The sequence below is a fragment of the Sebastes umbrosus genome, chromosome 2, assembly GCF_015220745.1.
Source record: "Sebastes umbrosus isolate fSebUmb1 chromosome 2, fSebUmb1.pri, whole genome shotgun sequence".
Classification (NCBI taxonomy): Eukaryota; Metazoa; Chordata; class Actinopteri; order Perciformes; family Sebastidae; genus Sebastes; species Sebastes umbrosus.
In genome coordinates, this window is record NC_051270.1 from 21,060,534 (window position 1) to 21,076,739 (window position 16,206).

At 39.5% G+C, this 16,206-nt stretch overlaps 1 protein-coding gene across 4 annotated transcripts in view; it reads left to right on the forward strand.

Moving 5' to 3' along the window:
• LOC119503285 (protocadherin-9) overlaps positions 1 to 16,206 on the forward strand; it is a 227,329-nt gene that overhangs the window by 48,428 nt on the left and 162,695 nt on the right. For 2 of the 4 annotated variants that reach the window (XM_037794989.1, XM_037794991.1), the window contains exon 3: positions 15,264 to 15,365. The exons of the other annotated variants lie outside the window; for them this stretch is intronic. In XM_037794989.1, the coding sequence (XP_037650917.1) occupies positions 15,264 to 15,365 (102 nt within the window). The remainder of the gene's footprint in view (positions 1 to 15,263; positions 15,366 to 16,206) is intronic. 4 annotated transcript variants of the gene reach the window in all.

Here is a 16,206-nt window from a genome sequence, read left to right on the forward strand (position 1 = left end):
TGTGTTATTAATTGTAGATTACCTTATATGTGGCGCCACTGTTGACTCATCTGAATCCGCTCTGCTATTATTTCTTATCGCTTTGTGATTTATTACCGGCTGGTTTTGGCCCTCGGCTTTAGGTTGATTTTTCTCAGGTTCACTGTTGATTTACATATTCATGAGGAGAAGGTTCACCGCAACCCACAGATGAAGCTGGCAGATGCTGCTTTGATACAAGAAAGTGTTTTAATTACAGTAAATTTGGAATTTTTGACATTCAAACCTTGGAGGATGGTTAACAAGATACTTATCCGTGATGTATAAAACCTTCAATATCTTAAAGTAGCTTCAAAGCTTAGAAAACTACTTTGCATCATATGCTAGTTCCCCCTTATATCCTCTTCTGCTTAGTCATTGTTGTAATTTCAGCTGCTACTGTACTCTATTCTGCATCAACATTAGAAATAGTGAAGACAGAATGAAATACATATAATTAGGACTGTTATATGGCAATGTGTTAGGATCATGCACCTGCAATAATATGACTAAAACAGCTAAAATATAAAAACTTGTTTTAAGTATACATCAACAAATACCATGTTTACAGTGCAATATTACATCACCAGTTCTCATTTAACATGCACAAAATAAGTTTTTAGTTTTAAAGAGGACCTAGTATGCTTATTTTCAGATGCATACTTGTATTTTGGGTTTCTACTAAAACATGTTTACATGCTTTAATATTCAAAAAATGCTTTATTTTGTTCATACTGTCTGAAACGCTCTGTTTGAGCTCCGTCCCCCCGGAAAGCCCGGTCTGCTCTGATTGGTCAGCTGGCCCACTCTGTTGTGATTAATCAACCAAACCAAACTATTCAGACTATTCAGACAAGCATAATAGATCCTCTTTAAACCACACCACATACAATGCAGTGACTATAATTAGTATGTGTCATCTCTGATATTCTTAATTAGATAAACATTGTGATTCATGGAACAATGCAATCAATAAACCGAAACATTTCTTATCACAGAATATCAGAGAATCACAGATTATTTTAAAATCTGATATTAAGATGATGCATATTGGATCTAATTAAATCTCAGCCCACTGAATAAAGTAACATGGCTATCAAATGATGCATGCAAACTGGGTTACTGGGTGAAATAACCTCACATCAGCGTCACTAATAAGTATTGTTTGCATGCAATTGTGTCCACTGTCTAGCTAGCTGTTACCTGTTTTCTGTGCAAAAACTGGATTTACCATATTTGACTTGCATCATATTCAGAGACGGATACACTGTGCAGAAGGGAATGCATTTGAGGATGAAGATGCACTATAATAAATATGGACTTAACCAGTCTTTGGACAAAAAGACATAAATATCAAATGTGAGGTCTAATTTAGCTACAAAGACAGAAAAAAATATCAACTGTTTTTACTAAAAATCAAACTATAAGCTACAGTTTGAATTTAGAGACTTCATGTTTCTGTCCTTACAAAGTGTATCTGCACGCAAACCATCTTTAAAATTGATTTTCAGAATGTGCATTCTACATTAAAGGTGCAACAAATATTAAGAACGAATAAAGTTCCTAAATGTTTACCCACCAACTTGAGAGGCAGTAGGTGTTGACAGAAGAAAAGGGAGAGTTTTTTCTCTCAAATGATTTACTGTAACTATAATACCTTATGTTCAGATACAGGTGCAGTCTTTAGAGAGTCGGTTACATCAGCAAGGAGGATAATGAACCCCTGAGTGTCTCATTTGAATGCACAACAGCGAACAAACAGTCCATCTCCAGTGTAAGAATGTTTGTGTGTGTGTGTGTGTGTTTGTGTGTGTGTTGACTATGTTTAGAAAGTTGCTGTATCCAAAACATCTTAGGAAGACCATTGAGAGCAACGTAAATCGGTTCAGTCTGCAATTGCAAATTGCAGCTTGGAGAAACGATACATCACCTCCATATTCCTCTAACTTTACCTTGATGTCAACACAGAAAACATATTGCAGACAGTATACAAACCCCAAATGACAGTAATATTTCCAATCTGGATTACTTTACTTTTGCTAAACTTTCTCAAGGCATCCAATTTTGCTTCTCGCCGGTCGACTGACGGGTAGATTAATCAGAAAAATCCAGACGATATATTTTATGGAGATCAACAAACAGAAATGAAACTTTAAACTCTCCAATATTTTTTACCAAAGTGGCGGGGCTCTGTTTCAATTCAAGATATTAAGAAAGAATAAATACAATCCTCTGCACAGATGAACATCATTTTACCTGACCCCAGGCAAGAAAAGAACTGCATGGATGGGATTTGTTGTTATAATAGCTGTACTTTTTGGAAAGGGGTTTTGAAAGCTTGACGACATAAAATATGTCTGACAGACATTTTACGCAAGTAAAACATCTCTAGGCCAATGGCAACTCTTGATAACTACCACTAATTTAATGTACTGTTTAATTATAGCTGGTATATTTTGTTGGTATAAATCTACTTAAATGTGATGTTTTGATCAGTGATTGTGAAATGAAACTACTTCAATCTGTTTCCCCCTCATGCACCCACATCATCAAATAGAAAAATGTGTATTCAGGAACTATATAAAGTAAAATGTTCAGTGTTTATATTACTACTATAGGGATTCTCTTCTTTGAGCCAAGAAATATCCTCATGTTATGTGACTATCATGGCTTCTAGGTTGCTCTGCTGTTGAATCAACTGAAAAACGGGATGAAAATAAAGCCTACGTCTCCTACGCCCAACATACAAGTCCCACAATTCTTAAAAAGTGCTGACAAATACGGGTATTTTCTCACTCCGTCAGCTGTAACGCTCTCTAACATTTAAACATAAACATTCTCAAACCGCATTCGACATGCTGACAGACACACATCCATGAATCTTTTCAACCAGTTGATGAAATTTTAATTGACTATCAGTGTCTCATCGTGAAGCTTTTGTTTGAGCCGTGTGGGTACCCGCCTTACATTCGGCACCCAACTGTGACTACTAGTGTCTGATAAGAAAGAAAAACCACAGTGCAAAACAACTGCTTCCAGTAGCACATTTCACAGCCACATTATTACCATTTCATGATTTGATACAGTTATTCTTTGAGAGGGAGGCAGAGGAGAACATTAACAGGGACGAGTTTTGGCAGAGAGTCAGGTGGGAGCAAACACGGCTCAGAGGTCGCACCTTTTTTGAAAAAAAAAAGAAAAATACAACACAGTAAGTGGACATTCAACAGAGTTCAGGGACTGCAATTCTTGTGTTTATTAAGGCTGGAGGACTGTAAAGGACACGTGGAAAATTTTCTACATCCAGTAATACTCACATTTTGTTATGTCACCAGGAGAATCTCAAGCACAGCTGGCCACTGATCAGTACACAGCCTGCTTTTGTCAGGCTTCAGCTGTTAACTCGACAGAACAACCTGCAGAACATTGTGGAACATTTTGTCATGTTACAGTTTGCTGGTTGGTCCGTTGTATGTATTTATGGGGTTCTCTTAGGCCAGTCATTATGAAATGGGTAATGAGTAAGTAGTACAGCTAGTATTATGTAAAGAAGTTGCATGTAATTAACAATGGAGTCTTTTTATGTTTTATCAGTTTAGTTAGCTTATCTGTTTAGCATTAAATTAAGTGTTTAAAAGCCCGTTAGCTGTACATACAGCAAAGGCTGTGCTGCTCTTTTCTTCCAACTGGATTAAAGTGGTTTCAACCGACAATGGCATCCTTGGAGCCCTGCACTCTTGCTATTATTGCTAAAAATCCAAAAAGTTGGCACAGAAAAAGAGAAGTTGCCATTCAGTTTACATGTACACTGTGTCCTGAAGGCTGTACAGGATTCAATCTTGTTAGTCAGTATTTTTTAAAGAATGTAACAATGCCCATAAGGAAGGAAGTATTGTTTAGTAAGGTCAGAGAACAATATCTCCCATTCTGTATAGCTTATACATGATGGTAGGCAAAAGCCGTTTGCTTTGTAACCTATACTCACAAATCTGATATCTTGGATTTAGGCTACTTTAAATTCTTCCAATTATCCCACCCAACACATTCTCACTCCCAACTCGTGAAATGCCGCAGCTTGGTCAGTGTATCGGAGGCCGACCCAAGGGGTACACCTTTTGCGTTACTTTTGGACAAACCAGGGACGATGTGTCAATATATGCTTGTTACATGCATAGTGTCCTTTCAAAATAAACTTCCGTTTTCACAGGAAGTTAGGTTTAGGCAACACAACCACTTAGGTAGGGTTAAGAACCGGTCGTGGTTGACGTTAACTTCACTGACTAGCGACTCAACGGACTGACTATACCGACGAGTCACACTTGATTAAAGACTGACGTGACAAAATAAGTCAACACTTGTCCATGTCTGGTGGCCGTTTCACACGGGAAACGAACACAGGTCTACTGGTTTAACGTCTTGTGTTTGTTTGACCCATTTACCACCACTCCCACGCGCCCTTAGTGTATTCTCACACCGTCGAATAACGCTGCGGGTGGGTTTACATTGGAGTTCGGCCGGTTTGTCACATACAGTCGCTAAAGGGTGCCTCCGTGCATTGTTTTCCGATGCCGAGGGGCACTTACCAAACGGCGGTATTTGACGAGTTGGGAGTGAGAGCAGGTTGATCCCACCCTTCATTTTCAAGTGCTAGATTCAACAGGGTGGGGTAGAGTGGGTCTGAAAATGGGCACATACCTTGTAAATTGGACGTATATGGGTGAAAGCATTGCTCGGCCTCGAGGGGGAATGCTCAGTTGACTTAAACGCAGCACTTTTACTGCAACAGCTTCTTCAATTCGCTGAGCTCTTGTGAAGCTGAGCAGCAGTTCCAGAAGGAACAAAGAGCTTTTGACTAGATGGAGAAACAAAGACAGAAGCAGACAGATAGAGACGTACAGGAGACAGACAGAAAATGTCTGTGTTGTGTAAGGATGGTTGTGAAGCTGTATAAAACAGCTGTCACTTGCTCCTCTGACAATGAAACGGTGTTATGTATCTATCAATCCCTCTCTCAGTGGATTCGATAAGATCACCTGTCTTCCCTTCTTGTTTATGTTGAACTTGAACTATTTAAAATTTGGAGGATGTAGTTGGTTTGGCTTTACAGTAAATTAATGAACATATTTTTGTCTGAGCTGTCTCTTAACACAATGACTAACAGACAATGACTGTAAGTGCCCCAATGAGCAGATACTATTCAAAATCTTTATCTATTAATTTAGAAATAAATATTTTCCATGGCCAGAGATGCACTTCATAAATATAATGTTAAGATAATGTAAAGGAAATTGGGGATTCAATGTTTTTTGCACTCAAAACTTGTCTCAGTATGTGGTATAAAATACCAGTCCGAGGGGATGATTTAAAAAGCGTGGGCCATTAAAGGCCATGCAACAGTTTAAACTACATCTAGAGTTTATCTATTCAAAACGATATTGTTCCCTCAAGAGGAGGGAGCAAGAACTACAGTCTGCAGGAGAAAAAGAAGGTCAGAAAAGTACACAACAGAATGACCACTAGAAACCCAACTGATCTCAGGGAAAAGTGCTTCTCTGCAACAACTTTCTTCTCCTTTTGTACATGGCTCCTTTGGGAGGAGTCCCAGGGTAACACTATTCTGAGGCCAGAAGCACAGACGAGACCCCCAGTGAGATGAAGCTCTACACTTGGAGGTTGAAAGGCGCTCTTACAGAATAGTTGAAGGGCGTAGGAGAAAAATAAGAAACTCACTGAACTTGTATTTTACATATTAGTTTTTGTTGTTAATAGGAAACAGCTTTTAAAACAGAAGAAATGTTTGTTCAGTCAGGTTAAAATTATTACCTTCCGTGAAAGCTTGCGGCTGGTATTGTTTTCACATGGGAGTCTGTGTGTGAGTCATTGTGGCAAAATGTGGTTCTGGAGACACCTACTGTAGCGGGAACTACCACAGAAGGGATTTTGAGTACTTTGTCAGGTGTATTTATTTCTGTCTGTGAACAGATTTTGTCACCACGATAGCGTCACAACCGTGCAAGATGCAGACACGAAACTTTACAGGTGTGTAGTTGAGATCAAAATGAAGGTTGATTTCGAAGATGGGTGTGGCCCGAGCGAGGGCGCTGGAAGTAAGGGGGTAAGAATCGGGGAAGGGGCCCCACCACTATACGCCCCTGCCTTGATTTAGCATCACGGCTGGTTCGATCCCATCGCAAGATGGTCTCTAGTTACTATTGCAACCTGTTTCATCAGAAAAACTAACATCTCTATTACCTCAATCTCATTTCAGCATCTTCAAACAGAAGTAGTTCCAACTGTGCAGTAATGGCAGAGAATTGTTATCAGCCGCGACAGCATGTGGCTGGTATTGTTTTCACCTTGTGAGTCTGTGTGTGTGTGTGTGTGTGTGATCACGGAAAATGTGGTCCTGGAAACACCTACTGTTCCGGGAACTACCACAGAGGTGGTTTTGAGTACTTTGCCAGGTGTTTATCTGTCTGTCTGTGGACAGATTTTGTTACAGCAATAGCGTCACAATCGTGTAAGAAGCAGTACTGAAACTTTACAGGTGTGTAGTTGAGATGAAAATGAAGGTTGATTTCGAAGATGGGTGTGGTCCCAGCAAGGGTGCTGGTCCTAGGGGGGTAGGAAGTGGGAAGGGGCCATTTGTCCCCCCCCACTTTACGCCCCTGGCCATATTTGGTGTTGCAGCTGGTGTGATCCCATCACAAGATGGTCTCTAGTTTTGTTAATGCATTCGCTGTGCTCTCTGGACAACCTGCAGTGTTCTGCCTTCTCATCCCTGCACTCACAATTCATAAAACCTGCTTATTAGAATTCTGCCACGAGTCCGGCTGAATTCCTTGAAGCCATTAGCGGTTGTTGAGAATGGTTTGGGCTGGCCTCAGCATCGACTATAATGACAAGGACAGGGTGCCAGGGAGAATCAATGCTTCTCTGTGGCTCAAGAATGAGACTGTAACAGCAAGACTGCCCCCATTGAGTGCTGGACGGCCGTCTTTTTCAACCACTTAATTGATCAGGGCTTTATTTATCTTGTCACAAGACTTTAACCTAATTTGTTTTCCATTCGCTCACAAAGCACCTCCATTGAATAACCATGTTAACAATCCACAGTATTACATTTAGTTTTCCCCCTCTCTGAACACACTTTAGACGTTGTGTCTGCGTTAATTTACATGTAGCAGGGGCATTTTTAAAGTTGTGTAATTAATTATCATATCAAACATAAGCTCTACATTAATTTTTGTGGGCACACACACACAGATACACAGAGTAGGTTTTCCATTAGAGAATATTCTCATTGTATGTGTTTTAATGCAGCAGCGGGAGCAGAGGGGAGGGCTCAGATGAATTCCTTTCCCTTTGTTCTTTCTGAACAAAGCAGAGGTGCATCATGCATACCCTCTTTACTCTGCAACTATGCAAAGATGTTCTTGTAATTGGGTGATATTTTTTACTGCAATACCCGCTGCATGCATTCCCATTACATTTCTGTCATAAAATACCCTCCTCACTGTCGTCAACTTAAATGGAATGTCAATACTTAGTGTGTGGAATGGGGAGCGTGGAAATGGGCTTAACACTGGGACCCATAAACATAAAGTTTAATGCCGCCACCAAAGGAAGGGCCAATCACGGCGTGGCTTTGCAAATCAAAGAATAATAATCACAGATTTTCTCGCCCAGCCATCTCAACAGCTTAATATAAATAAGTTAGTAGCACCCTCTTGTGTGCTCGCATTTTCTAATCATCACCAATTTCCTTCCCTGCATTCCATTTTCCTTTGCATTGAGCACTTGGCCTTTCCTTGCATCCCGACTACACAACCCCCCACATTTGTACATTCCTTTCAATTGTTTTGGCCTAAATGCAAAAAACTAGAACTACCGCCTTGTGATTGTATGCCTCCGCCAATCAGTCAAGTTGCAGTTTACATCCATGTCTGTCCAAAATGTCATGACTTCATCATTTTATCCCATTAGACATTTGTGTGAACTTCTCATAATTAGCATATGAATTCTTGAATTATGGCCAAAAATGTGTTTTGTTAGGTCACAGTGACCTTTTTTACAACCAAAATCGAATCAGGTCATCCTTAAATCCAAGTGGATGTTTGTACCAAATTTGAAGAAATTCACTCAAGGCGTTCTTGAGATATCATGAGAATAGAGTTCTACAGGAATGAGTCCTAAAACCCGGAAATGAGTTAGCATTTTAGCACTTTCAGTTCCCTCGTCTGGAAGTCAGTGTTTTTTTTTTTTAAATGTTTTAGTTAGATACCTCAAATAAGGTCTGAGGTTAACACAAGCTTAAGAGATTTTATCATTTTGTTCTACGACACGAAATACATCAATAAATACCTCACTCAGGAATTTTGAAGCCTTTCTGTGTCTTTAAAAAGGCGGTTGCTAACAAGTGGCTAAATGAGACTACAAGACATAATCATGCCGACACGTCCACCTTCACAGCCTCGTTGTGTACTCTTGCTCATGCGCCTATGGTGTAGTTTGTCTATTGCCTTTTAGATTTTACTTCTGGCGATTGCATTTACAACTCAAAAATCATAAAAGTGCTGTTCATTTGTGGTGATTATCTGGCTGAACAAAATGTGTAAGTATCATGTGTATCAAACGTGTGTTTGCCACAGAGCTTATTTTCTGCGACAAACCAAAAACCCAATGGAAAATCCCATTGGCTTTCTGTCGAAGGAACCCAGGGCAATGCTAACTTCCTGGTTGGCCTAAAACAATATGTCATCCCTCTATAGGGCGGACGTAAGGTAACAGTGACCTTGACCTTTGACCACCAAAATCTAATCAGTTCATCCTTGAGTCCAGGTGGATGTTCTTGCAATATTTTAAGAAATTCCCTCCTGATGTTACTGAGATCTCGCATTCAAGAGAATTGGACGAACATGATGGCACAGTGACCTTAACCTTCGATCTTTGACCACAAAATTCTAATCAGTTTACGTTAAGTCCAAACGGATGTTTGTGGCAAATTTGGGGAAATTTCCTCTAGGCGGAGATATCATGTTCACAAGAATGGACCGGAAGTATGTACGTACGTACAGACGGTCAGACGGACAACCCAAAAACATAATGCCTCCGGCCACGGCTGTCGCCAGTGCAGAGGCATAAAAAATCAGCAAAATCTAATTATTTGGTATGAAGTAGGGATTGCTGCTCAGCTGATCTCCGTCTGATGCCCAGAGGAAGATTCCTCACACAGGACCACTTTATGGGCTCATTTTAGCTTTAGGAGACAGCCGCGCCAGCACAGGGCAGTTATTGCCTTAATATATTAACCCATATTGGGTAATTTCCAGAGACAAGTCAGATGATGCTGCGATTGATTTTACTATGCTTTAAGTGTTAACTATTAACGCTGCTATGAGTAGAATATGGTCGTTGTTGTATATTATCCGTTCAGATGACTCTACTCAGTTTGCTCTCCGTTCTCCAGTTTCATAATTGCCAGCATCACGTCCATTTCATTTAAAAAGTATTTTTGTAATTAAAATATTACATCACAATCTTGTCTTAACGTATTGATGTGATTAGTTAATGAAGAAATAAATGGCTAAGTAAATAAATAATGATCGAAGAGCTGAGATGAGTCATCCACAAGTATCGTTTTTCCCCCTGGAGTCTTACCACTAGTCACAAGATAAACATCATGTTCTTTTCTTAGCAGTACACACACACACACACACACACACGCACGCAAACACACGCACACACACGCACACACAACACTTGTTGAGAAATGAATGTTGTCCGTGATGTCAAGGAAGAGTGCATACAGTGGTATCTCTAAGGTAATTAAACAGAACTAAAGGTCTGCTGTGACTGGGAGGGCTTGGCAGCGGTAGACTAATGGTAAAGCTGATTAAAGTGTGTTTTATCCTCCTAATGAAACTCATCTTCTCAGTTCTTCTCACAGTTCAACAGAGTAGCTTTACTGGCCCACAGAGACTTTCAACAGTGTGTTGTTACTCTCACCTTTACATATTGGTCATAAAAGTTCATTTTCTTCAGGGTTACCAATGTGATTTAAAGCAACATTAATTATTTGTTGTACAGATTAACTTTAACAGCTACTGTAGTATTGTTTTTTATATTGTATTATATATATTTTCATTTGCAAATGCTTTTGTCCAAAGCAATTATTGTGGCTGCAAATTCTAGCTATAGCTAACAACATGTCCAGTGTTATAGTCCAAATGCTTAGAGACACTCATCTGTGGAAAACACTTGTTGGACACAGATGTATTAGAACTAGACTCAATTTGGCATAAACACCTAGATCTCTAATTTCATTGTGGCACATGGCTGAGCTTTGTGCTGACAAACCCACATGGTTGTTTTCTTACTCATGCCCATTTGGTATTTTGGTGACTCACTATGAACTTTACTGTGTGTCAATCTCAAAGGTAGGAGCAGTACTTTGGACGCTGGCTCAGTGGTTCGAACTGTCATTTCACAACAACAGGGTTCTGGGTTTGAATCAATGTGCATTGCATGTGCTCCAATTCCCTACCACAGTTCAATGACTAGCAGTTTAGCTAAACTGCAAACTCTAAATTGCCCATAGACACAAATAACATTGTCTATTGATGTGTACTGGTCCTGTAACAGAATGGCAACCTTCCCAGTGTGTGCCCTGACTCTCTCCCAGTGTAGCTGGAATGCACAAACACATGCACAAACCCCCACTAACCCTGCACAGGCGGAGCAGGTATAAAAATGACAGCCCTGTGAAACTGCATTGTGAATTACTTTCGAGGGGAAAAAAGGTTACAATATTGTAACCCTAGTTCTATAAGTACAGGCGGAGCCCTCTTCTGGACTCAAGCGGTTACCTTCAGAGTTCAGTAAAGAGCAAAGCCTGTGTGTGTATGTGAATGAGAACATATTTTGTCACGGATTATGTTTGTAACGATAGTCCACCTAAGTCCGCATAGGGAGGAATTCGGGGAGGTGGAGGGGTCCAACAAACACAGGACTTTCACCCAGGAGGCTGCTGTTCGTGAACGTTTAACGTTCACTTATTTTAATTTACGTACGCAGCTCAATAACATAACAGACATAGTAATTTTAAGCCCACCCATAATGTTTTTTTTACAAAACCTAACCAAGTAGTTTTGTTGTGTTTTTGTTTTGTTTTGTTTCAATTTACAGCATTAAAACTGTTTAAAATCGACGGTAATCCATGAGGATATATGTTTCCCTCAAAACGTAATTGAGAATGCAGTTTAGTTGTATGGGGACGTCATTTTGTAGGAGACAGGGCTGAAAAATGAAGGTGTGAAGGCTGTCTGGTGGATTTGAGCTCGTATTGCTCAGCTAATCACACCTATACTTGTAACAGATCTTATCCAGCGATGTGAAATTTCTTTTTGTATGCATTCATGTATAAATGTGTTTGTGTGTGCCGATGACTGTCATCCAGCAAAGATTGTGCACCAGGATGTGTGAAATGAGAAATGTGGAAATGTCAGCACCCTCTGAAGATGTCAGGAAATGGTTGGTAGATGCCCCCTCCTATCCTATCCCTGCCGGTCCTGAGTGGCTTTTTTTCTAAGATCATTTGATCTGTTCTTGAATTGAGCAATGGTTTCTGTGGGACACGAAATAACACAGTAAGCAAATGTGTTACTGTACAGTATATCCTCCCACACAAATATAAGGTGCCATATACAGTATTCACTTGTCACGAAGCTGCATCTCCCACAGAAGAAAATCAGTTTATTTTTGGGAGGGGGCATTTTTTTGTCCGGACTGTAGTGTTGTAACTGGTCATGACGGATGCCAATCCCACCCACACCATCTGAAAATGTATTCCTCAACCCGTATTCCACTGCAGCATAGATGCACAACATGCCTCTAGCCACAAAATTACCAAAAATCAGTTGAGACTGCATTATGTTGAGCTGCTGGTTTAATTTCGGTCTCATTTTGTTCTCCATTTGTAATGCGACTGTCCCCTCAACGGCACTGTAAATTTCATGAGTACTTTCAATGTGGGACTCTCCATCAGTCATGCCACCCTCAGCAGTCCCTTCAGCCTCTATACTGCTTCAATTAAATTAGAAACCAAATCAATTTCACCCCCCAAAAGACCAAATCACCTACAGTGTACCACTATTTACCATTTAGCAGTTTGTATTGGGCAGAACTTTACATTCTATACGTTTTAAAGAGGACCCATTATGCTTATTTTCAGGTGCATACTTGTTGCTTCAATGTTCAAAAAACACTTTATTTTTCTCATACCGGCTATGCGGCAGCACCTCTTTTCACCCTCTGTCTGAAACTCTCTGTTTGAGCTCCTGCCCTGTCTTCCCAAAGAGCCCAGTCTGCTCTAATTGGTTAGCTGGCCCACTCTGATGTGATTGGTTAACCAAACCAAACTCTTTGGCCTCTGCTCCAGCTCCGCTCTAACTAGCTTTGTTTGAGGGCGTGCCATATTAGCCATTATGCAAATGTTTTACTTAATGACATCACCACATTACGGAAGAAAAGGCAGGACTTCCATCGAGGCGTTTCAGGCAATTCAGGAGCAGTGTTTCTGTGGGAGAGATCAACTCCTTTTGGCATGGACTTTGGGCTTTGTAACTTTGCAGACCTTTTTCCATGCACAAACAAAACTATATAACACTAAAGGAAAGAGAAAAAGCACAAATTATAAAAGGTCCTCTTTAAAACATTCAGTTGCCTGACAGCTCAAATGAAGTACAATTTTAATTTTAATTCCAGGTAAATGATGAGGAAAGATGGGCTACCATAACTTTAATTATCTGTTTATCTTTCGCTGCAACATTTCAGTCCCAAATGTTCTGCTTTTGCCATTTTAGCTAATGGAAAGTTACTGAAACCTCATGTCACTGCCAGCACTCAATCAATCTCAATAACCTGTTTAATTCATGCACCTTATTTTTGTTGTCAGCGCTGACAGTATTACACATTGCAACCCAGGATTTACCAGGATCACTCTGACATTGCGGACTGAAAAATGATCAATTATAATGTTGCCAACTCTCACTTCCCCTCTCTCTGTCACTTATCCCACTGGTGATAAATGGCTAGGTACTAATAAATAATCTCACATTCTGAGTGGGTTATGGAGATGTACTGCCATTAATTAGAGTGACAGACAAGTGGAATATATTAAGAAGATGCATAATGACATAAAGGTTCGGAGTATTGCTCTACCTCTCTTTGACCTATTTCCCTCAGCTTTTGCCAATAATTGGAAGAATTTGTGAAACTATTGCGAGAAAAGTTGTCTTAGCACATATTAGGTATAGAATGTTAGATTGACAGCATCCTGAATAGGACACAGAGCTTAAACATACTTTCAACATTTTTGTCACTGTGTCCAATTGTATCTTCAAAAAACAAATTTACTCAATGGTGGGCTGTTTGGATTTCCGACCTAATCAAAATTCTTAACAAAACTAACTTCTATAATTTTTTTGAACAAAAAAGTATGGTACAGTAATAGTAATAGTTACCATGCCTGCCATAGTACACATAACCCACTGTATGAATATTGCACTATTTGAACAAAACTATTTTTTAATATAATATAATATGTTTTTTATATAAACAAAATTTTCCTCATTATTTAACCCAATATCATGCCAAAGTGTGTAATAGACCCTTCTGTCCACCAGAGGATAGCCTGTCAGTGTCATGTTTTGCCTTGCCAATGCGTGTATATTAAACACATGTAATAACGTGCAGTACCAGCAGGGGGCAAAAAAAACACTCACTTTGTTAGGTTTCGGAAAAATGTCATGATTGGGCTTAAAATAAGTACGTAACCTAAGTAAAATACGCAAGGAAACAACGTAACAGCACTACAGAAAATATGTAACAAAACACCAGTTTCGAGCATCGGTTTCCAGATTGAAAGTCCTGTGTTTGTTGGACCCATGAACCTTCCCTCCCGTCTGCCATAAGTGGTCTTTTTCCCCTTTTATTCTATGTCATTACATTGCAGTTACAGCGTTCTTATTACATGCTTTTGCCTTGAGCATTATTATGTCATTCACACGCCTTTTCGTGTGACCGGGCTGCATTATTTATTATATTATTTTTTGGGGGAGACAAGAGATGATACTATTGTATCTGGTTGAATTGTACAGTATGTTATCACCCACCCAATTCTGTATATGGTCCAGTATTCCTACATAACTGTTAACCTGTATGCACTTATATTCGTCTTCATATTCAGAATGTGTGTGTTGTGGTGGGGGTGGTAGCCGTTTATTTGTTTATGTTTGTGTGTGTGAGTCAGACGATGGAAACAGTTTCATGCCAATGACAGCAGACAGTCTGACAGATTGACTGGCATGTTGCCATTCAACATAGCCGGGCCTAACACTGCATCAATAAAAATTCTCCACCTGTGTTGCATAGCTAAATAAAGCTGCGAGCAGTTAATATATTGGTAGCCAAGCAGTACAACGGATAAATAACTGAGAATAAATGCAAGTCAGTTGACTATTTTTGGGAGACAGAAAACTGTCTTAAGGAAGCGGGTTTGGCTAACAATATGGCCTTTGCTGATAAGGAGCACAAGTTGGATGCTATATAGTGCTGCCGCCCAGATAACCCATTCCTTCCTTTCTCTCTGCTTCTGCTCTGTGTTGTTGTTGGTCATCTGGAAGTCAGTTAAAGACAGTGATTTATGCCTGGGGCTTCATGCTGCATAGCCTCATTACACACAGCCATTTTGAGAATCAGCAGATAATTACAGTATACATCATAGACCTCATGGGGCCCAGCAGATTCAGTCTATTCCACTGGCCTGTCATTTGGGCCACGGGGCCTCAGGAATGGAAAACTAGATTCTAACCTCATTTGGACTATAATTTGCTCTTCATTTTACAGGAATTCTTGTTGGAAATTTGTTGTGGAATGTTGAATTGGCATTTTATTTAATTGCTCTACTGTGAATAGTCATTATAGATAATGATTTTTTTGCTAATGGTATATCTTTATTCAATGAAAAGACAATACAAGCTCATTTGAGGGCAATAAAATTGGTTAATACAAAGTATTTAAAGCATTTTACATTACAATATGTTTACTGTTCTTTGCACCAGAGTGAAATATATTGGGTTTGTGAGCTCTTAAAACTGATAAGCTTATCCACAACTATTTGCATAAATGACAAACAAACCAAAGGTAGCAATTCTAACAGACTTTTTTTTCAATCTTCCATGAAGGGAACATTAACACGTGCCCGAACTGAACTGAACCCTGAATATCTGGACCTCCGTCCGCGAGCTGAGCTGAACCCTGAATATTGGACCCCTTGCACCCCTTTAGTGAGTACTGATGGTCCCTTTTCTCACTAAGCGATCACCATAGATTCATTTAACGCAAGCCATTACTTTTAATAAACTCAAATTATGTTGTACAGCAATTTTACTTCACCATCCCACGCATTGGCATGTTAAGCTCAATTATGATTTGATTCAGTATCATTTTCTCATTCATGAGTCCATCCACGCTTAGGCATGCTTCTGTAAGAGACACTGCATTGAAACCGAGTTCATATCTTCTCCTTCCCTATAGAAAGTATATTTTGTTTTATTCTCTTAGTTACTGTGACACATTGTACTTACAACATCATTAAATTCAGGGCCTAATGCGATGCTAATATTCATGCCATTTTTACTTGAGTAATACATATTTGTCTCATTACCTCCATGCTTAGAAAACACAGTGCTTGATAGTCATCTGGGGGTTGGAGGAGGTTTGCTTGTGTTGGTGAATCTTAATGATGTCAGTTTTTCTTACTCTCTGTTATCAACTACAGTCTATCAACATGGGGATGGTTTCTTGTAAACTATGAGTCTCACCACATTCTGCATTCAAGCATGTTTTACATTGCTGCTGCCCTCATGTTATTGATGTGTGAACTACAACTGTGAGTGATTGTAATATACATAACAAATAAGGGCAAATATTCTGAACCACTCATGTTTATTCTAGCTTCAAAATGTATAAATTATATTTAAAAATGCAAATATAGCTTACAAATTATTGATCAGTCCATTTGACATTGTGTAAGGGCATTGTGTCGACTTGATATATGTGTTTTTTTTTTATAAAGACTAAAGGACAGAAAACTGTTTTATAACAATTTTTTTTACAAACCATTGT